At 45.1% G+C, this 24025-nt stretch overlaps 1 protein-coding gene across 3 annotated transcripts in view; it reads right to left on the minus strand.

The window, feature by feature from the left end:
- PRR5L (proline rich 5 like) overlaps positions 1–24025 on the minus strand; it is a 260905-nt gene that overhangs the window by 78872 nt on the left and 158008 nt on the right. For all 3 annotated transcript variants that reach the window (XM_086959532.1, XM_086959533.1, XM_086959534.1), the window contains exons 7-8: positions 17944–18084; positions 13406–13520 (exon numbers count right to left, since the gene is read on the minus strand). In XM_086959532.1, coding sequence (XP_086815658.1) covers positions 13406–13520; positions 17944–18084 — 256 coding nt within the window. The remainder of the gene's footprint in view (positions 1–13405; positions 13521–17943; positions 18085–24025) is intronic.

A 24025-nucleotide genomic window follows, 5' to 3' on the forward strand; every position in this document is an offset into this window, starting at 1 on the left:
AAAATTAAAGAACTTAATTCCAAAAGAAATTTAAAAAAGGTTTCTTTGACAGTCCCAACATCATGTTAAATGCTCTGCAGAACTGATACATTTGTGTCTCTGCTCTGAAAAAAAATATTGTTTGCTAGTTGCTTTTATTTGACAGGAAACAAAGTGTTGCATTAAGTCTTAGACAAAAAAATAAGATGCAGCCCTTTACTAAAATTTTGAAGGCTACATGCCTAAGTAAGAACGATTTGCCAATTAAGAATTATTTTTTACAGTGGGGAAATTGGAGGTGCCAAATTAATCTGGGGTGTCAGTGTAACAATTTTACTTTTAAAAAGGCAAAACTAAGGTGATTTGATGTTGCAAGCTGCCTGACAAGATGGTAACAGTTAAGTAATGGAAATGTATTTTTGTGTTTGTTAATGTGTATCAGGTTTTGCCTTCTGATTAAAATTTATAATTGATATTTGTTTGTTATGAGAAATGTCTCTTTTGTGTGTTGTGTATGTTTTTTTTGTTTCTGCCTACAGATCATTCATGGATTGTTTTGGGTGATTTTAAGGAAGTCAAGACACGTGAGTTTGGTTGGTTGAAAGGAGTTGTCTTTTTGCCTAACTCCTTTGGAAAGAAATGTTCATGTGTCTTTTATGTTTGTGTATTTGGTCCTATCATGAATTGTTCTTGCTGGTCCTGTATGTTAGAAAGTTGTATTTGACAGCACTAACTGGTGATCTACTGTCAAAAGGAGGGTAAGGATTTTAAACCTGATAAATTAAGAAGGCCCAAATGGCCCGAATATTGGGTTTTGGGACATGGTATTGTGCGTCACCGCTCATTTACATATGTTATTGTTTTGTCTATGCTTTTCGTGCTTGATATACAGCAAGTATATCTGATGGCTTGACATGTGCGTTATGCATGTTTTTGTTTTATGTTGCTGCTTTTGATACTATTACAAGTTTACCTTTGTTGTGAAGGGATATACATGACGATGTGTATCGCTACACTACAGTTGGGTTGATTTGCTAAATTTCACAAATACGATATTTTCATTTTTGTGAACACGACACAGACAACACTTCACCAGTGTATGTCAATATTGGCTATGAATAGTATTCAAGAAAAATAAAAAAAGATATACAGGATCAAAGTGTGTCACAGTCACTTACCGCCTCTTCCCTTAAAGGAACAGGCAGCCCTAAATGTATGTATCCTGATTGGATGCAAGGATAAATTATAGATTTGTGACTCTTGTACATGGTGACCTAATTTCTATATTACATTAGTCAGTTTTGTTCTGCTTCCTAAGTAGTGTATGGCTTTGTACCATAAAGGAAACCAGGTTTCATTTTTTTCCCTGAAGAAGGAACTGGAACATTAGCGGAGGCTACCGTATTTGGTGTAGCGGCCAGCGGTAGAGTTAAATTTTTAAACTATTGTGATTTCTTTTTTGTTTATCACTCACACTCTTGGTATTGTGTCACATTCTTGTTCTTCCAATATATTTCTCTTTTGTCACTTCTCCCCTGACCGATGTCGCATCATGCTTAGTTATAGGGGATTTTAGCTGTGACCTAGTCCCATTTCTCTTTTCCATATTTCTTTCACTTGTCAGTTTTTATTATTGTTGATGTATTGTTCAGGTTCACACTTCCAGATTACAGTAATGTACCAGAGACCCCCATATTGTGTATAATTCCCTTTTGTATGACCAGACTGTTTAAGAATTTTCTTTAGACTTATTCATGTCGCTATCTACCCTTAGATGATGAAGGATATGCTCTCACACAGAAACCCAATTGAAAAAGCCTAGAGGCACTGTTTTGCCTACTGCCTTTTTATTTATATTGTTTTTTTTTAAATGACAGTGTATTCTAGACCAGAATTGTCCCATGGCGTGTGGCCACTCCTCTGAAGATCGCAGGCCACCTGTTTGCAGTCCCCTCGTTATAAAATGAACTGTTTAAATCATTGCACTTGCTCCATCAGACGGCATTGGACATCACAGAACCAGAATTTCAGTGCAAAAGAGCGCCTGTCATGTGCTGGTAACCTCTGACAGTGTGCAGTCCCTTGAGCCCCTTGGCCTGAGTTTTGGCCACACGCACCCCACTTTTCCTTTGCTCCAACGGAAGTGCAGTGCACCGGAGGATCCAAGATTGGCAAAAGGCACTACATTCTGGTGCCCATGAAAGAGCAGCCTGAGCGTCCTCGGACACTGAATGATGTGTTGGAGCCTGAGAATGGTCCCGGGTCTGCACGAGATCATCTGTGCCCATGACCAATGAAGAGCACAATGTCTGTAGTGTCTGCCGCAGAGGAGAGATACTGGTGCACTGCATTGAGACATTGAGACTTTCTAGTGAGCTAGTTTGCCAGCAGGGCACTACAACGGATACTGAGAAGCATTTTTTCCATGGGAGGCCTGAATCAAGAGGCCCATGCAACAACAGGAGCAGATTTGATGGACAATAGAAGCCTGCCAGAGAGGCTTTTTGAATAGACTCTGGGCATAATTGGTTTCACAAGAGGTTTCTGTGTGATTGTATAGACTAGGTGTTAGGAGACTGATTGTTTTGCTGGCATTATTTTAAAGTACTATTCTGTTTAGTAAAAGCAGAATAAAGTCCACTCTCTGTGGAAGAATATACCCTTTTTCACCTCAGAGCATTGATGAGGATCACCACTGTTTCACCTGAACATGTGATGGGTTACTGAAATGCATAGGAGCCATAAAAATATTACTAGATAATTTTAGGATTTGCTTTTTGCTTAGGGTTGTGAAAAATTATAATTTCGTTTGTAATAGTGGTCACTACTTTCTCTTGTTGTCTATATGTTATTAATAACGTGTTTTCTAGTGTTTTTTTAAACATGACGTTGTCTTTTATGGGTGGGATTGTTTTTTCTACTCAATTGATTTCTGCATCCACCTCCCAACCTATGTCTCTTCCTACTACTACTTCTTTGCATTCTTTCCATACTTTACCAGAACATGAACTGGTTAGGAGGTCAGAGTTCACTAATAATTCCTTTGTACAGCTTCTGCACCAACACCAGTTAGTAGTGAACATCACTAATTGTTGGGTGTGTGGTCTTATGCCACATACTACAGATAGAGGTATTCCCTATTTGGTCCTGCCTTATGTGGCCTTTGTGCTACTACGTGTGTAAGGAGACCTGTCCCGAGAGAGTTACTAAGTAATAGGATTATGCTCCAGCAACATCTTAATGATTTGATGAATCTGACCTGGATTCAGATTGACGTGAGTTTAGGTTATTGCCTATGTAAGGGCAAAAGGAGGGTCTGAGGTTCCGTGAATTCTGAACCTGGGTCATAAAGTCGTGGTTCTGTTATGATTTTGGTAACGGCGAACCGTAAACAGTGAGCTCAGCAAGTATGAGTGTTTTCGTCATGTTACACCAATGGATTCACTGTGTATTTGAAGATTTCGTTCTGAACCCTTGGGTTCCGTTTTGTGCATGGCAGCCATTTTGTGGTTGCCCTCACATAGGCCGATGACTTTAGCGGACTTCTGGATAACCTGAGTGAACTGACCCTGTAGCCTGAAGCTGACCTTGTTAGACCAGTTCCTTGCCCAGTAGCTGATCAAGATTAAGGATCAGAGCACAGGAGATTGTAAAGTTTGGTATGCACATACACACCCCTTATCCTACGTCTCATCTGTTTCTGTTCCTTCCTTTTATAGCTTGTTTACGATATGGGTTATGGTCTTTTATTATGGGTTTGTCCGGCTTGTGTAAGAAGGAATGTTGTTTTTTTTTTTGCATGCTTACAAAAGCTAGGACTGCCCTTACATTTATGCGGAGTTTTGTAACCCTAAGCATATAAAAGGCCTCTGTTCTCTGTATTCCTTGGACTGCCTCATTCAATTGCTAAGGCAGCTGGGTGATGTAGCCTCACTTATTGAAAGTTTAATAAAGATGTCTTTTCATATTTCAGCTTCTGTGCCAAGTTTTTTTTATTGATATTAGTAAGACCCCTGAGAATGAAGATTTTCCATTTCCTCATAATGACCAATCCTGAAATTAATGGTATAATGCTACTGTTGTATTAATTATTCAACACAGACATTACTACTTAATGCAATGACATATGTGTGTGGAAAACTGTTGATATAAGTGAAAAAGCAAAAGTTCAATAAAATATATTTAAAAGAAAAAGAAAGTGAGAAATCCAGGTAAGTATACTGTCTGGTCTTGAACACCAATGTCTGACAATCTTGGAATGAGGATGCAATGAGAAATGCTGGAGAAGGCCAACCATAAAGGAAAATTGTTTCAGTGCTAAGAGTGACTCAGAAACCAGATTATGATGATCTGGCAGATTACTTATTTTAAGATACTCATAACAATCCTGACAAGGCATATAAATAGGCAATTGTCCAAGTGCTGGAAGTAATGAAATTGGCTTATAAATTTGCTGGGATAATAGGATCTGCAAGGCTTTTTTTAATTTTTAATTTAAGAATGACATACCTTGTGTTCCCAGCTGTCTGATATAGATGCAAGGATAGAGATATACAAGATATTACAGAGGACAGTGGAGATCTCAGCTTTCTTAGATATCAACATAGAGAGACCGTCATGGAGGTGAACGACATATCCCTTATTATACGAAAGTCATTAGATTTTCGCATCACAAAACTTATCACAGGAAATGGCATAGTGATGAAAAAGATTCCTGGCACTCAGCCATGACTGGAGAAATTGGGCATTCGGGACAGCCTATTAGACCTGGCCACTATGTTAATAAGTCGGGATAGCTGAACTGTGGAATATGAGGATTGTAGCAGGCTTGAAGGATTCCTGGATTAGCCAGATGGTGCAAACATGGACATGTCCCAGTGGCAGGAAGATACTGATCAACAATTTACTATGAAAGGTGTAACTTGATCGAAACTCACATGAAAGAAAGAAGCTGGCTGGAGGGAGTGACAAGATCATGGTCTCTGGAGTCAAAATTGAAAAATCTGACAATATATCTACATGTAAGTGAATGGTTAATTTCTCTTCAGAAACAGTTCTAGTGGTACACCTAATTCGACATCCTCCAGATAAGACACTACATAGTAATATATTGTTGCAAATTAAGAGCAATACAATTACTCTACTGTAAGGGGTAATGATAGGGCATCTGCAAGCTCCTTGACCTTAGTTCAAAGGTTGTCAGGAGGATGAAGCTGCAAGGGAAGTCACAATCCCCTTCCTCTAGCCAGTAACGCTATTGCTAACTATTAAATCAAGTAACAATAGTTGTATATAGAAATTAGCAGATAAATGTCCTCAAAACTAGGCATGCCTTTACTACCCTAATCACACCATGAACTCTAATACACGTTGCCAGTGGGTAACCGCACACCCCATCATGTGCACCTCCTGCACAGAGGTGCACGTACCCATATAGATTTCTTCCCAATCTCAGCGTTGATATTGAACCGAATGACAGGCATGACAATTGAACCAAATAGTGTCCGAGATGACAATACCATACAGTTATGTATCGATCCTGGAACCCCGATAACATAACGGTGGCTCAGAACGCCAAAATACAAACGCCCCGTGGAAAACGAATGACTAGGACGGACAATTCATACCAATTTAGAGGAGAATGAAGATGAGGTGGACCCACCCCAAAATATTTGAGTGGCGGGTAGAGCGTATTTAAGAAGAGAACTGATGAGATATTCAGTACAAATTAAGAGATGAGCAATATCCATCCAAAAAGACACAACAGGTCTCCTTTCTAACTTCACAATACTCCACCACACACTTGCATGGCACTAAGTATACTACTTATAGTAAAATACGACATGAACATAATCCACAAGGTCCAGACTGAACACGGGTTCACTACATGAGAGGGCGGTAAGCCGAGTCAGCCGCTTTCCATGCAACTGAGGCAACAAGAGGGTTATCAGGAATTTCTGTCGATCCGGGATGCATATGGCTCCATGTCCATACACCCCTCAGAGATTCTTGCTTTTTTTTCTATTAAAATTCATACTACTCAAGATGCCAAAACACTAAGATAAGAAGCAGAATTTGTGTCCTCTTTCCATCGAGACTGACACCCAATCAAGTGTAGGCTCTAAAATGTGACGTTTACTGAAGCGGTGTCGAGCAGAGTTATAGTGGTAGAATACAAGGCCTTATTTTATACTGACAACATTTGTGGTACTTTATCAAATCCAAGATAAGCCATAGATGGTTTTATAGGGGTAATTTCACAATTTTTCTGATACCAGATGTAAATGTAAATGTATAGGCATTTATATAGCGCACTACTTACCCGGAGGGTCCCAAGGCGCTTCGACCGCTGCGAAACCCTTCCTGGCTTCCCTGAGAGATGGTCCCTTAGTGGGTATCTCCAGGGTGAGACCAGGCATCCCCGGCGGTCTGGTGGGGCCGTTAGTGAAGATGAGGCAAGCTAATGCCCAGAGTTGCAGAGTGTGATCGCTGATCAGAGTGGGCACCGAGGCGAGAGAATTATCGAGTCCGCTGACCCTGGTCCAGAAACCTGCCGCGCCGGGAATCGAACCCTGGTCCCGGGCCGTCCTCTGCTCTCGGGTCTGCCGCCTCTAACCAGTGAGCCACACTACTTCAGATTAATTGGAGGAAGTGAAAGGCACGCCCACTTACTAGATACCTGATAATAGCCACCATCTGTGAGGACCTATTTTGATGGACCACATGCAAAGTGTAATACCTTGGGATTCGATTGAACAGCAGCCTGGTAAAACTAGAAGACGAGAATGTATGTCACTTACCCAACAGGGTTAAAGTATTGTATTGCAATTACATTTATAAAACACTTACTAACCTGACGAGGTGTCGAATCGCTTGTCGGCGAGTAGCACACTACTCCGGAAGCCAAAAATTATTAACAGTGGATTATTATATTGAAATTTGTGTTCTGTTGAGTGGTTGGCATGTAGTCACATGGCCACCACTCAAAATAACTCAAATTTCACTATAATAATCCACCGTTAATCCTTTTTGGTTTCCGGAGTAGTGTGCTATTCGCGGAAAGTTGCAATGAAAATGATAATGGGGGAAATAGGGGGGGAATAGAAGAGGGAACAGTCTAGAAAGTTTATGGGGAGATCATAGTAGCGGTCTAGGTGGTCCATCTTAAATGTATTTAAGTGGGGAAAGGTTCAGGTAATTAAGATTAATGCGATTCCATACTTTAATTATGTAATTGAAATGTTACCTGCTCTAGTACTTTGTCAATGACAAAAGAGGCGACCAAACTACATGGGGAGGGAAGAAGCCCCACCCCAAAATGGCTAAATTGTTCACAGCTACCAATGGTGCGCGAAGCTTTTCTAATACAGAATCACATTGGTTGCCATTCCAAGTAGCACAGGTGAGACATGTACTACATTACTCCTTAGAAAACCCACGAGTCAACGTTGGGAGCCCTTTTGGAGAACGCATGGGTGATCTGGTGACTACTTGAGAGATAAACATGTTTTGACTCCCAATATCCTCATATTCTTCATAATATCCTATGCCTGGCAGTGGGCAGCCAGTACAAGGATGGAAAGCAGCAACATTTACAATTGAGATCTTATGTAGAGTAACCACAGCATAAGAATTGAAGAAACCGAACCAATATGAGTAGATATTGAATCTAAAAGAACAAAACAGAGCAACTACTTCTAGATAGTTAACCCCTTCCATGCGGGGCGTATTTTCCGCCTGTGCTGACTCCGCCTTGCGCGGGCGGAGTCATGACGGAACGGTTCCGTCATCAGCACAGCTCAACCGATGCTGATGACGGAACCGTTCTGTCATCAGCATGGAAGGGGTTAAGCTAACCCATCCTTAATACCGCGAGCTGAGGAATATGTCACACAAACCAATTTTGGAACGATAGTTGTTTATCCCACTGTCTCAATAAAATACTAGATCCACATCTTTGTAATCTCCCAGAATCCTTAATTCTTAAATAGTTACATATTTGGGACACATTTTGAGGGGCAGTTTTGGTGCTCTGGAAAATCATGATCAACTAGGTTTTCTCAGCCCAATGACAGAGCATATAAAAGATGGGTGATATTAGCGATTACAATGTAAATACTCCAGCCATGACTACGTAGAGCATTTGTCAACCACGATAAACCCCTGAAAGTAGCCTGTGAAAGATTTGGTTATTTTTTTTTATCCTATATAGGTGGCACTGGTCTACCAAGAAGTTGTGTGATGCTGGGTTACTCCTAGGAGCTTCTAGCTGGAGATGCGATCAGCTAAACAGTAGTATTGTCCACCTTATTTGGGAATACCCTGGCCTGAAATAATACAGGGACACAGTCTAAAAGATCATGAGTGGAACCCTTGTTGTATAAAGCATCCTAACTTGGCCGAGCAGTGCTGCTACATAATAGTAGCGAATATCCTGAAATCACGTACTAGAGGAAAAGATGGTTTGCTACTTTCATAAGTAAAGTATAAATAACATAGCTACGGACATGGAGAACAAACCAATATCTAGACGTTGACACATGGTAAAGGGAGATATATAACATGGAAGCGTATGAGAGAGTGATATATAGAATGAATTATCAGCGGGAAAGATGTGAAGACGTGCGCAGTAGCCTTATCAGAAATGGAAGTTCCGGGGCCACCCACAAGACCATCCTCTCCAGTAGTTGGAACACATGCTTAATACCTTAAGAATTTGTTCTGATTAGTCGGATGCTATCTACCTGTGATGACGGTGACAAAAGGTTTAGGGCACATCCGGGAAAGAGTCATGGGCTGGGAGTGGAGATATGGTCAGCTCACTCCTCCCCTACAGTTTGAGCTCCACACCAAACACTCCCTCCGCAGAAGGGAGGAGAGTGTGACCATCAGCTGAGTTGGTATCTGCTCAACCGTTGGCGTATAAGGTTTGCTTTGAAATACAAGAGAAATACACACATTTCCCGCCTTATTAGGGACCGGCTAATACGAGAATGTGTATGAGAGACAGGGAGTCGAATAGACGAAGTGGGTCCGGCGGATCTGTCGATATCAAGATATTCAAAATGGTAAATGCTTCGAACATAGTTGTAATACAATACATATAATCGTCATCTGAAACTATAATAAGGAATTATTAAAACAAGTAGATAAGAAACCATAATGCAATGAGCATGCGACAGACCCAAAGCCTTAGCAGTAGGTCTTAAGCTTAAGGTTTTAGTTGCAATGCTCCGTGATTTAGCGAGACTGAAAAATTGAGTAACTGCAGTAGATTCTCACAATATTAAGCTTGTACATCTGAATAACAACTAGAGACTGAAAGGCTGGCGCCTCTTCCTACAAATATCTTTCAAGCTGCAAACTAAACTGGATGCCACCTGTTTAGAAAACTATTACACATGTTGACATATTTAAAGCTGAAACCTAAATGACTCAAATGATCATGTTTTATACAATCAACGGAAAAGGGCCTCGTACAATGCTCAATTAAAAAAAAAAGAAAAAATAAGAAATAGGAGGCCTCTGTCACAGCACAATTTGTAAATAAATAAGTGCAGGTGCTCAAAGTTTTTTTGGGGGGGGTTGGAGGGGGCAGCGTTGCCCGATACCCGGTTGCTGAATCTCAAGGCTGCTAGTTGTGATTTCACCTAATGCCTCTTTATTCTTCCACAGCCCTACAATTCCTGTCTCCGTCTCTCACTCTTGTAAGTGCTTTCATCCCTGCTTGGTCTCTGTCATCGCTTTGCTTTTTTCTCCCTCAAGTGTAGCTTGTCTGCCTTTCTCTTGCTCCGGGTCAAAATACAATGATAAAAAATAAGATCCTGTTCCCAAAAAATGCTCTGGCCACCATCTGCAGCCACTGGCTTAAATTAACCACCATTAGGAAACACATTGTGTATACAGTCTAGGAAAAATTTCCATGTTGTTCAAAGAGTACAAAACTAGATGGGGTTCAGCATTGAAAATATGCTCATTCCAGGGTTATCTTGGGGTAAAAGCCATTGCAAGAGGGACTCATCCTGGTCCTTCTTGGGGATTAATCCATTGCAAGAATAACTCATTCCTGGTCTATCTCGGGGAAACAATCCACTGCGACAATGACTCATTCCTCTTATTCCTCGTTTATCTTTAAGAACAATAAATTGCAAGAATGAGTCATTCCAGGATTATCTTGAGGAGCAATCCACTGCAGTAATGACTTATTCTTGGTCCATCTTGGGGAACAATAACTTGCAGAAATCTTTAGTTATGCCGGCGAAATCTGCAAAACTCTTGAATTTTCAGGTTTGGGTACTCAAGACCTTTCTTGAAATTTTGCATAATGCAAATTTACAGAACTTCTTTTACCCAAGCGCACGCCTTGTATAAAAAGTCGTGTGAGATCTCTGACTAGTTTACATGCATGTATCACCAAGAGACGATTTTCTGCTCCGACCTGTCTTGTTTTTTCTCGCTATATATTTTCTTTCTGCATGGTATGCTCAGGTGAGAAAAAGTGATGCGAGATACTGAAACTACATTTCCTGACAAAAGCATATTTTGAAAATGTTCATGAAATTTCATGATAACACGTTGCATAAACTTTGTTTGGCTTGTATGGGGGCGCACAGGAATGGAGTCCAAGAAAAACTGTCAATTTTGAGTGTATGAAAAAGTTTCTTTATTTTGTATTATTCATTCTTTTAAAAGCAGTCACGGTGCAATTTGCAACAAAATCAGCCAACGCGTTTCACTCCCTACCAAGGAGTTTCTTCAGGGCGAGTAATATTTAAACCGGTAGCGCGTGCCCAGATGCTCCAGAGTCGTAAAAATAGTTTTTTTGTCTCAAAAGCTTGAATTCCTAGTTATCCTGTTGGTTCAGTAGTTTTGTGTACGAGTACTTTATTCCACCTTAAATTGTTCGTGGACCTCAGAAGAACCTCAAATTGTAATTGTGTAGGATCCCCTAATGGCGACGTATCACGCTCCAGTGCTTAAGATTGTGGAGGATGAAGCTGTATCAATTCCTTCTCCCACAGTCAAGTGTTGGTACAAAAATAGTGAACCTAAAAAAGTTTCCTCCTCCGCATCAAAGTAACGGCATGTATGGTCCCAAGGCACAACCTTGCACCGTGACTGATTTTAAAAGAATGAATAATTTTAAATAAAGAAACTTTTTCATACACTCAAAATTGACAGTTTTTCTTGGACTCCTTTCCTGTGCGCCCCATACAAGCCAAACAAAGTTCCTGTGACCTAGAAAACACAGCGACGCCAATTAGCAGCTGACGTTGAGGGTGGCTGCACAGAAACTAACAAAAAAATTTGGAACTGGGTTTTAGGTGCGGCATTGCAAGGTCCGCTGCTACAATTTTTGTGCATTTCACGTTGCATAAACTTGCACATGAAGGGAGGGCATTGGTGGAACTTGCTGTAGTGATGCAGTAATGTGGTAGCAGTGCTTAATTTGAGCCGGGGCTTTCCGGTGCTTACTACCAGCACTTAATTGGTTTCTGGTGCTCGGCACTGGCACTGAATTGTCAACACTAGGCATAGAGCAGTCCTCCACATGGTGGCGCTGCTCATCTAATTTAGAGATGATCAGAACAACTGTAGTTTAGGAATACAATATACATTAAAATTGCAAATACCTGCCTCCCCAGACATTCCTTTGGGACATGGAATAATCTGAACTTTCGCATTTACATGCGAGAGAGATGGTTAGCAGTTGTTTTGGCAGTTATCGACAAGGGTGATGGGTTGTGCAAGCTGCAGTAGCCTCCTGGTCAGAGCCCTGGTACTTAATATTTTAAAAATGAAGCACTGAAGAGCCCCAGAGTTCCACAACACTTACTACAACTAATAGTATGCCAGCCTCCAACTATGGTAGGAGCAGGACTTTAAGTGGGATGAAAAAACTAGGGGGTCTCTCAAAGGGGTGTGGCTGGTGTAATTAAGAGCGTGGCTTTAACACACTTAAGCTAAAAATCTGTGCAACACATAGTGTGCCGCCAGATTTGTATTTTGCGGTTTCTGTCATTGGAATCAGATATGTGAAACAACAAGTAACATCATACCTACAACAAGTAAGGACTATTGGCTAAGTCAATGGTTATTAGTTGCATAAGATAAATAAGCAGCAACTATGGTTTGTTACGTATAATATTGAAAAAGCTTCCAGTTAAAGCCCTGGTGACCCTACCACAATGTTGCTGCTTTTACGTTTCAAAAAGAGAAGGGAAATCCAGGAAGAAAGTGACTCTTTAAAGGATTTCCCTTCCCCTACAAGGCTCACCTGGTATAACGTCATGCCATAACTTCTCCACTAGTGAGAAGCACACATAGTAGGGTCTGCTGTCTCGAAACGGGTCTCTATCGGGCTGTTTTGCGCCCTGGCACTTTTTTCCGGACTGCAGTGACAGCAAACTGCAAAAATGGACCGCCTGTGCCAGGGCTGAAAACAGAGCCCGATAGAGACCGGTTTTGAGGCCCTCTTTAAACAACTGCCAGTGATCAGACCCCTTGAGACCCGGCCCACTTAAAGCCCTGGGTAGGAGGCAGTGAACATGTGCCAGCACTTTAGACCCAATAGAGAAGTGGCCAAAGGATTCCCACATCCACATCCAACAAACAGCATTGTGGCAGTCATAATCAGGACCGTCATAACGGAATTATAGGCCCCGGGCAAAGCAGTGCACTGGGCCCTGCCCACGCAAACACTCACAGGAATAAAAATGTGCAACTGAAAATGTGTCTTAAATTCTGATCTGCATGGGGCCCCTATGCGCGTGGGGCCCCCCGCCCCTGACTAGCGTGCCCGTGCATTAAGACTGCACTGGTCATAAAGTAGTGACATTGCACACGAGTGGTGTTCTGTGGTAGCCAATGACCCAGATGCAGTGTGGGGATGATGCCCGCAACCCAAGCCAATGTCTTCGGTACAGGGGGCGACAATCTCTGGATTGCGTCATTTTCCCCGATGCAGTGGCTGGGGGGCACTTCACTCATGGCCTGCACGTGTAGTTACGACCATGTGAGCCAGGTTCGGAGAGCTGTGGGGTCGTAGACTGTCTGAGGGTGCTTCTCTAGACCTCGCAGCCTAGAGCTTTGGAACCAAACTGTGACAAAGGCCGCCTTACCAGAAGCGCAGGACTCCTATGAAGCAAAGGCACCAGGATTGTGACAGTAAACAAGGCACTGCTGCAGCTGTTGCAGTCTCTAGAGGAAGTCCAGATGTTACACCACAATCTCCCACAGTCTGGAGCGATTGGACAAGTTTCAGATATGAGGTCTGTTGGTCTGGAGTCCAACTGGCTTAGAGGTCAGACTTTCTCTTGTTGTTGTGCTGGAATGTATGTACACAGGCCTCCTCCTGCCCCCACCTCCTCCCCAGTCCCACAACAGGCAAGGATTTGTACAGAGGTTTTACCGCTCAGGGCCTTACCGAGCACACAGCTGCTGTGGACCCCATGCGTTCCCAGGTATGGCGAGACGGCCCGCTTGGTCAGCTGTTCAAGCCTCAGGTACCCTTCACTGGGGCCTGTGGGCTCGTGAACACTCTGCAAAAGAAAGCACAAGGACAGGTGTTACCCAGCTGCAAAGAGAACCCAGACTCAGCAGGAGCTCCGGCCGCTGGAACAAAAAGGGAGCACCATTAATACTTACAAAAATCAGCGGCATTTAAACACCCCGCACAGTGTATCGTTTCAGTGCTTATGCAGCGGTTGTAACTTGTCTAGGTTACTATGCGTGCCCCCAGTGCTCCCAGTCCCTGCTGCTCGGCCAGCGCGTGAGCTCATTAGAATGCTGGGTGTGCTTGTGCTTGGATGAGTGAGTGTCAGTCGATGGAAACGGCTGAGCAGCCAGGGTGCTGCTCCTGGTGGGCGTTCCTGTGACTTGAAACTAAGCTTAATCAACCTTTATCCTTAATCCATACCACTTGGACACGCACCACCCTCCACTGATTTGAACAGCTGCGTTCTCAAAACACATCACGTGCCGAGGACTTTAAGAACCGACCATGGCATAAGAGAAGAAAGGTACTTACCTGCAACACTTCAGCACACTATTGCTATGTGTGGAGCCCCGGTTTGGCAGGGCAACCTTCGCCTGGGGTCTTTTGGTTGTAAGCAGAAGCTGCAGAAGGGTCTTTTGTATTATAAGTGCATTGACTTTTCTCTGCCTACATTTCTGTCGGAGGAGGAGAGGGCTCTTCTGGGAAGAAAGGACGGTATAGAAACATTAACTGCCCAGGAGCAGCTCATGCAGGTAATAGCGATAGGGCGGGGTAGGGGTGGGGGTGGACTTGACAGACTACAAGGGAAAATTAGATTTATATAGAATTCTCCCTCGTCGTAATCTTTTGAGTTCCCCGCCCCATCGCTCTTACCTGCACGGGCCGCTACTTTAACTGCCAACTCGCGGGTACTAATACTATAACAAGGGGCACTACCCTTGTGCGCCAGTGGATTCGATAGTGTAACACAAGTGCTTCTAACATGGGTGCAGTAGTGCCAGATCCACAACAGATATTTAGGAAAAACACCATGTAAACATTCTCAATCAAATGAATGTTCGTAAATATATCGTCTGAAATGAAGATCTGCTGAATATCTGATAAGGATCCAGCCCTTCTGGACCCGACTTTGAATGTCGTGCAATAAGAGGGCCTTCGGAAAACCAGGAGGTGGATTCCTAAAGGCGGATAGTGGGGCAGCAGAGCCAGCTTCATGTCGGGTCAGGGCAGGGCAGGTGTCTCTCAGCAACAGAATGCAGCGGAAATTGCACAGCAGGTGAACAAGGAACAGGGGCTCAGAGGAGTGCCCTGGCTACTAGCAGCCACATAAATGCTTACAGAGTACGCCCAGGAGTGACTCGGAGGAGTGCCCTGGTTACAAGCTGCCAGGATACATACTAATCTGTTAGCCAAGGAGTGACCTGAGGAGTGTCCTGGCTACTAGCAGCCACACATAAATGCTTACAGAGTACTCCCAGGAGTGACTCGGTGGAGTGCCCTGGTTACAAGCTGCCAGGATACATGCTAATCTGTTAGCCAAGGAGTGACCTAGAGGAGTGCCCTGGCTACAAGCAGCCACACATAAATGCTTACAGAGTACGCCCAGGAGTGACTCGGAGGAGTGCCCTAGTTACAAGCTGCCAGGATACATACTAATCTGTTAGCCAAGGAGTGACCTAGAGGAGTGCCCTGGCTACTAGCAGCCACACATAAATGCTTACAGAGTACGCCCAGGAGTGACTCGGAGGAGTGCCCTGGTTACAAGCTGCCAGGATACATACTAATCTGTTAGCCAAGGAGTGACCTAGAGGAGTGCCCTGGCTACTAGCAGCCACACATAAATGCTTACAGAGTACGCCCAGGAGTGACTCGGTGGAGTGTCCTTACTTAACAGAGCCAGAGGGAATATTCTACAGAGATCACCAAGGAGTTACAGTACAGAGTCCCGATGACATGCAATGGTTGACACACGCGAGATACCGTTAAAGACTGTCCAAGTAACATGCAGACCTGCAGCCATAGTGACTGCACTTTAGAAGCTGCCTCAAGTGACATCCCTAGGCATGCACGTGTGAGAGACTGCAGGGTGGATCATAGCCCCTCAGAGACTGACAGACGTGAAGGTCATAACCTAGGTGGCTATGGCCTAATACCAAACTCTTAATACAACATTGACCCCTGTGGAGACCCTGACAGAGTGGAGAAGAAGTCCCAGAAATAGTTCAGGGGCTATATTAGGGTTTTCTGGTATTACCACCGACACCTCTGTGACGGGTCTGTGGGGTCCTCCAAGAAGACGAAATGTATGGGTCTGCACATCTGTGCAGGTGAAACCTGTGAAAGGTATACATTGGAGTTAAAGTGACAAACAAAAATCAAGGATAAAAACGAATCTGAGAGAGATAAATGGTCAGAGTGTCTGGTAGTGGATGAAAGAGGCATGGGGTGAACTCATTACTGCCTATTACAGTGAGACAATTTCCAGAGGATGCGACTGTGTTTAGTTGGGATTCCTTGGAGGAAGAAAGGGGTTCAGAGCCACCTACAGTCTTCGCTCTAGAGTAGAGGTTATCCTGATCCACAATCCCATCAGTATCCGCTATTACTTTGTAGAGGTAGGCTTGGGTGTCACGTCACACACCCACACCTGCATGACTGTTCCTGGTAAAGAGCATGCTTATACCAAATTAAGACTTATTGCTGGTGGCATTTTTCACCCAATGATGATAGAAGATGGCAGAATGCACTCATCTGACCAAGTGGACTACAGAGCCAATGAATAAGATCTCTGCCTCCAATTGGGTACTACCCACACTTCCGGTTTGACATGTTCACACTCATAAGTGTAGCAATAACTGCAGCTCAACCCATATTCCCACACACTCAGTCAGTTCAAGTGATGACGATTGCGCCACACTAGGTAATTCCCTTCATCTTCAGACAATGCAGTCAGCAGGACACACACTGACCGATCACAATAGGGCACAATCCGGAGAGACCAGATCTTGCTCAATGTCAAATGGACGGAGTGTGGTCGATGAATTCAGCGCGTATCCTGTAGATCCCTCCCAGTACAGCAAAGCAGTGAGACTGTCGCTGGAACGATGACTTCGGCACCTGGTACCCCACCGTAGTGCCTAAACATTGATGCGAGAAGATCTCAATTGTGAGAAGCATTTGGACGAGATTTAGATGCACTGGAATTGTTTGGACAGAAAAGAGGACAAGATGCATAGATTTAAGGACCGTGTATGTGGCTTCTGGTGGGGTGAGATGGGGGCAGGTTGAAGGGAAAAGAGTGAACATCAGCAGGGGAGCAATAACACGGGGATAAAGTTAGACCATTGTGCAGGCAGCTGAAAGGACCAAACTGGGCGTGAAGAGCATCGCTGGACAGTGGTCTAATACCACCCTATGATGTACAGAGCTACACTGACTCTTCAGCAAGGGTTTAGAGTGAGCAGAAATAAACCATTCATTTTAGATCACAATTTCCTAGACATATTGTCTTAGCAGCCACTGGTGTACATGCACAGTTGGAGAGACAAGCATGGGTAATCCCACCCCCTTACAGCTACACATAGCTCCATGTTACCACATGCAGGTCATTTTAGTCCACGTTCACTCTATTTGATTCAAGTGAACAGATGAAAACAAGCAATTCATGTCCGAGAATTGAGCATCACGTCCTTGATGAAACGGAGCCCTCTGGGAATCTTACAATGCTCCAGGGACAGGCCGGGTACTCAGGAGGCTTCTTGCTCTGCAGAAGCAAAACATATCGGACAAGAGGCAGAAAACTGTGACCAAGGGCAGCTCCTCTGACATGGAGGAAGAAGGTCGACCCACTGCTGGAACCATGCCAAATAAAAGGATAATAAAGCAGTAAAGAAAACTGCTTTATTCCCATTTTATTTCACTCTAGTGCCGCTGCCAAGTCTATAACGTGGGGCCATCAGGGGCAGGAAGAGTGGTGGACTGAGGGGGGCACTGCCAGTGTGCATGTAGGCAAACCGACATGCGCACTTGGATATCTCCAGGTTGTTGCTTTCAAATGGCGCCAGGGCTCAGGAGAGCAGGCTCCCAGTCTCTGCTGGAGCGTGGTGCCAGTTCGCTCCACCCGATCCCTACGCTTCTCTGATGCCAGGTAATACCAGCATAAGAGTAGCATCTGCATCAGCCCAGGGGATTCTGGGAGCCTGTGTGTGCATTATCTAAAGAGGCGGCATGGCAGCGGACGTCAGGCGGCGTACATCAGGCTGCAGGTACATTTTTAATTTTGTATTCAACACCCCCCCCCTGCTCCCTCACCGATTTATCCAGATAGCAGCCTCCACCGACTGTGACCCTCCCTAGGGATAGCTCTTGGGTACAAGGGTTTCTTGTAATCCATTGGTTTCTCTTTCTCTCACAGCCAAAGCAGCCCTGTCCATGTGCAGGCATCAAACTAAACCTAGATTGCTCACCTGAAGAATGAGGAGCATCTGAACAATGGAGGGGGGGACCTGCAGCTGCACCAATGAGAAGGCTTCCTCCAACTTCACCTTCAGCACCACACAGTCACGGAATCCCAGCAGCGCTATCTGACGAATGGTCAACTCCTGGCCCTGGAAATAAAGTGGTAAAGAAAAGAAAGGAAGCATGAAAGCAGGACTCATTCAGACAGGGAGCAGCCTTATATGATACCTTGTTCAGAAAATGTTCAATTAATAAAAGAGAGGAGGTCTCCAGGACCACACACTATTTATTACTAACCCTGGGCGTAATTTGCGAAGTAGCACTACGCGTAGCTACACGAAGTGCACTACGCGAGCTAAGATAGCTAAGGTAGCTATGCGAACTGCGTAGTGCACTGTGCAAAATGCTGTTCGCATTGATTGCACATTGCCGGATGCTTGTCCGCACAGTGCAAACTGCAGCTTGCACAGTGCAAGAGGTCGTTTTCTGCAGCTCAAGTAGATTCCTATTCGAGCTGCAGCTTTCTCAGCGCGGACTGTTCGTTTCTCATCGGGATCGTTCACGAGCATACGCGACCACACGCACTGAAAAACCTGACATCCCCGCGTTGAGAAGCTCGCAGGGGGGATTTAATTTTCATGCTCGCGATCGACAACTTGATGTTGCTGATCGCGAAGGAGGAAAAAGTCTCGCCGGAGTGTAATTTTGTTTGCTCGCGGTCGCCAAATTAACGTGGAGGACCACGAGCAAGCAAAAAATTACCACAACGCGTGTTTGCCCTGTGCTACATACAATTCGCATAGTACAAAGTAGAGCAAACTTTGCAAACTACGCAAGCGTAGCATAGTGCTTTGCCCAGGCTTATTCATTACAGGTATAAACCATGGCTTTGGGTGAAGGTATATAGCTGAACAAGGGGAGGCTAGAACAGGTAAGTGAAATGTTAAACAGTTGCCTAGTTAAAGACCATGAACACGAGGGCCACATTAATTCCTGACAAAGCCTGCATAAAGTTGTTTTTGTTACAGAGATGTTGGGAGCATCCCGCCCTTCATCCCGCCCTTAATCCCTCGCAGTAATCATACAGTTGGGGTGAGGGAGCTTTAAATGCTACCATCCACATAATAATCTAGAACCACTCAGAATACAACCAACGACCACAATGTAGGAGGCTACATTTTCCTGTGCATCCATGTTCGTGACCCCAAGTCCAGTAAACATTCATCCAGGAAACACAACACTCAAGTGCTATGAAAGTTCCTTTCTCATCGCCTCCTACAAACAAACAGCTGTCTCAACTTGGTTGAAACCATGACCAGTTCTGCCATGAGTCACTAGAACTTGGCTCAATGTCACAGATGTGCCTACTCCTGACTTGTGCGGTTCCATCTGAACGACTTACAATATCTGAAGTCGGGTACGTGGGGTCAGGAAATTTGTGGCGGTTTGTGATTTCTGTTTGCCGACAGGATGCCTCTCCCCATGTTGTGTGCCACCCAATTTCCTAAATACAGTAGCTCCATTTTTCCTTTTGTCTCTCTCACCTGTTGAAAGGAGTTGACATGGCTTCCTCACCACAGACCCAGGGATCTCCTAATTCGAAGAATCTCTGATTTCAAGTATTTTCAGTCTGAAGTGTTTGGTGATTTTTGTACCCCCTATACTTTTAACTCTCATCAATGACTCTACAGTCGGTGATACCTCTAAAGGGTGTTTCCAACACTCATTGGTCATTTGTCCCTCCATCCAATGAAAACCTACTTAAAACATTACAAGAGAGGTGACCGTGCCACATCATCTTCAGGGTAAGAATAACGAATCCCCACAATCAAAAAATTACCAGCAATATGGCGGATAGGTGCGGCCATTATGAAGCTTAAAGGGGCCATCTGGTGAATGATTTGACAAGACATTCAAAAACCCAAGCCCAATTGTTAGAGAGGCAGGACTGAGAGAAATGAATTGCTTATTTCATTACACTCGAAAGCCCCTTTATGAGTAACTGGTGCCATTTAAGAAGAGATTGGTAACGCAAGGGTTTTTTCAGAGAGAATGATTTGTTTTAAAAAAATAACTACAGGGAAGGAATATTTTAGAAAGGTTTAAATGTGTGGCAAAGCAACAATGCAGTATCCACACTTCATGACATCACAGCTGGTGGAATGTGCACATAGTCTGACCACTTTTACTATACAAATCTCCCAAACAAGCCTTTCTAAACACCTCTTTTCCCTCCACCTCCCCATTACTCAGCTCAAACTCCCTCCTACTGCTATGAACTCTAAAAAGAGAGTCTTACCTCTTCTATCCCTCCACTATTCCTTTTCAAACCAAATAACAGACTAACATGTCCACAGCTCAAATTCATTTCATATTTTCCTAAACTAATTCCCCACTAATACTGTTAGCGTTCCGGAGTCGCGTGCTATCCACCAAAAAGCTCTACAACAGTTCATCAGGAATAGAAAGCAAAATGTAAATGGAACCCCTACCCTTTTCAGCCCTCCACTAACCTTTCTCAATCCAAATAACAGACTAACATATCCACCGCTCAAATTAACTTCACTTTTCACTATACTAATTCACCACTAATCCAGTATGGGTTCCGGAGCAGCGTGCAACTTTCTGAAAAAACGCTTTGACACCTCGTCAGGGGTAGCAAGCGCTATAAAAATGTAATTACAATTTGGATTAATTCAATAACACTTTCAGAGGCAATACTTCATGTTTTTACAAATTTACTCCTGACGCAGGCCAGTTCCCTTTATTTCCCTCATTAATGAAACATGTTGAAATAGCCCCTACTGTTAAGCAATCTCAGCACATGATTGGGTCCCAGAGCAGACTGGCTGTCGGACCCCTGTCTGGGCCGGTTCCCACAAGTTCTGTTCCTTTACGGGAACATTAGGAAACGACTCACTTTTCAGAAGCTGAAAAATGTCCAACAATTACTACATTCTCACCTTTTATTTGCTTATTTGGCCACAGCGCGTGCAGCAAACCACAAAAACACCCTGGGCTACATATATATTGGTTAATAACTAACCTACTCCAGCTGACCCCTGCTATTAACAGCTGTGCTGAAAGGCAAACGTTCTAATCCCAATAACGTGCAAATGGACTTGGTTAATGTCCAGCGTGCAGCAATGCATGAGTGAGTGAGTTAATGCAGAGCGAGGCGTGCGAAACATTCCTGATTAGGGAACAGGGAAGAAAGGGCCAGGTGGAGGCGGCTGAGCCTCCTGTTATGCAAAAGGGGACTGAAGCGGAAGGGATCAGCAGTCTGGCACAGGGTGCCAAGAGCCGTTCACTGCAAAACTCTGGTCAACAGGAACCGGAATCCATGAGCGTGCTTCGCTCCGCAGGTCGCCTGGGACAGGTTCCTACACACAGACCAGGCAAGAACCGACCACCGCACATACGATCATAACAGGATGTACTGTATGTGCAATAATGTCAAGAATGTTTATGGTTGAGTCTGCAACACTCAACTGCAGTAGGCTCTCATGAAGCACCAAAGGGTACTTTCTTTAAGGACCTTCTAGGGTTCTATTTGCAGTCTGTTTGTGGCTGGGACTAAGTCTTGCATGTGGTCTGTAGTGAGTGAATGAATGAATGAGTGTCTTTTATAGAGCGCGCAGCTACTCGGAGAGTGTCCGGTGCTCGGCATAGAACAGGCGAGTAGGAGAACAGCACCCAGAAGTATTCCCGATTACAAAAGCTTAAAAAGAGGTCTTCAGTGCCTTCTTGCAGGGTGCTACCTCAATCCCAGGTAATCAGGCAGCTGGTTCCAAATACCTGCTGCTCGGACCATACAGGAGGTCCCCATCTAGCAAGTTTTTAGAAACGGGGGATTGTTATCAGGACTCCAGTTGCAGAGGGCCTGATTGGCCAGACACATAGTTTTGAACACTATGAAGTAGCGCACTGGAAGCCAATGTAGCTACACACGTCACTGTCTTCTGACAGGCTCGCCCAAAGGAATTGACGCGGCTCTCACCCTGCACTGCAGCATTGAACTGCACCATGCACTGATAACCCTGCCCTGGGACATTGACCCGGTTCTCACGGTGCATTGCAGCACTGAACTGCACCATGCACTGATGACCCTGCCCTGGGACATTGACCCGGTTCTCACGGTGCATTGCAACACTGAACTCCACCATGCACTGATGACCCTGCCCTGGGACATTAACGCAGCTCTCACCCTGCACTGCCAAATTGACGCGGCTCTCACCCTGCTCTGCAGCACTTAACTGCACCTTGCACTGATCACCCTGCCCTGGAACATTGACACTGCTCTCACTGTGCATTGGAGCACTGAACTCCACCATGCACTGATGACACTGTCCTCGGACATTGACGCAGGTCTCACCTTGCACTGTAGCACTGTAATGCACCATGCACTGATCACCCTGCCCTGGGACATTGACACGGTTCTCACCCTGCACTGCAGCACTGAACTGCACCATGCACTGATGACCCTGCCCTGGGACATTGACACGGTTCTCATCCAGCACTGCAGCACTGGACTGCACCATGCACTGATAACCCTGTCCTAGACACTGACGCGGCTCTCACCCTGCACTGCAGCAATGAACGGCACCATGCACTGATAACCCTGCCCTGGTACATTGATGCGGCTCTCACCCTGCACTGCAGCATTGACGCGTCTCTCACCCTGCACAGCAGCATTGACACGGCTCTCATACTGCACTGCAGCACTGAACTGCACCATGCACGGATAACCCTGCCCTGAGACATGGACACGCCCCTCACCCTGCACTTAAGCACTGAACTGCACCATGCACTTATAACCCTACGACATTGACAAGGCTTTCACCATGCACTGCAGCTTTGACGCGGCTCTCACCCTGAACTGTAGCACTGAACTGCACCATGCACTGATCACCCTGCCCTGGAACATTGACCTGGCTCTCACGGTGCATTGCAGCACTGAACTCCACCATGCACTGATGACACTGTCCTGGGACATTGATGTGGCTCTCACCCTGCACTGCAGCATTGACGCGGCTCTCACCCCGCAACGTAGCTCTGGACTGCACCATGCACTGATAACCATGTCCTGAGACATTGACGCGGCGCTCACCCTGCACTGCAGCAATGAAAGGCACCATGCACGGATAGCCCTGTCCTGGGACATTGACGCGGCTTTCACCATCCACTGCAGCATTGACGTGGCTCTCACCCTGCACTGTAGCACAGGACTGCACTATGCACTGATAACCCTGTCCTGAAATATTGACGCGGCGCTCACCCTGCACTGAAGCACTGAACTGCACCATGCACTGATAACAATGTCCTGAGACATTGACGCGGCGCTCACCCTGCACTGCAGCAATGAAAGGCACCATGCACGGATAACCCTGCCCTGGGACATTGACGCAGCTTTCAACATGGACTGTAGTACTGAACTGTGCCATGCACTTATAACCCTGTCCTGAGACATTGACACAGCTCTCACCCTGCACGGCAGCATTGACGCGGCTCTCACACTGCACTGCAGCACTAACATGCACCATGCACTGATAACCCTTCCCTGGGACATTAACGCGGCTCATCCTGCACTGCAGCTCTGAACTGCACCATGCACTGATAACCCTGCCCTGAGACATGGACACGCCTGTCACCCTGCACTGAAGCACTGAACTGCACCATGCACTTATAACCCTGCCCTAGGACATTGACGCAGCTTTCACCATGCACTGCAGCATTGACGTGGCTCTCACACTGCACTGCAGCACTAACATGCACCATGCACTGATAACCGTGCCCTGGGACTATAGCGCGGCTCATCCTGCACTGCAGCTCTGAACTGCAGCATACACTGATAACCCTGTCCTGGGACATTGATGCGGCTCTCACCCTGCACTGCAGCATTGACGCGGCTCTCACCCTGCACTGTAGCTCTGAACTGCACCATGTACTGATATCTCTGCCCTGAGACTGACACGCCCCTCACCCTGCACTGAACTGCACCATGCACTTATAACGCTGCCCTGAGACATTGACCCGGCTTTCACCATCCACTGCAGCATTGACGCGGCTCTCACCCTGCACTGTATCACT

This window comes from Lissotriton vulgaris, chromosome 2_2 (assembly GCF_964263255.1).
Source record: "Lissotriton vulgaris chromosome 2_2, aLisVul1.2, whole genome shotgun sequence".
In the NCBI taxonomy this organism is placed as follows: Eukaryota; Metazoa; Chordata; class Amphibia; order Caudata; family Salamandridae; genus Lissotriton; species Lissotriton vulgaris.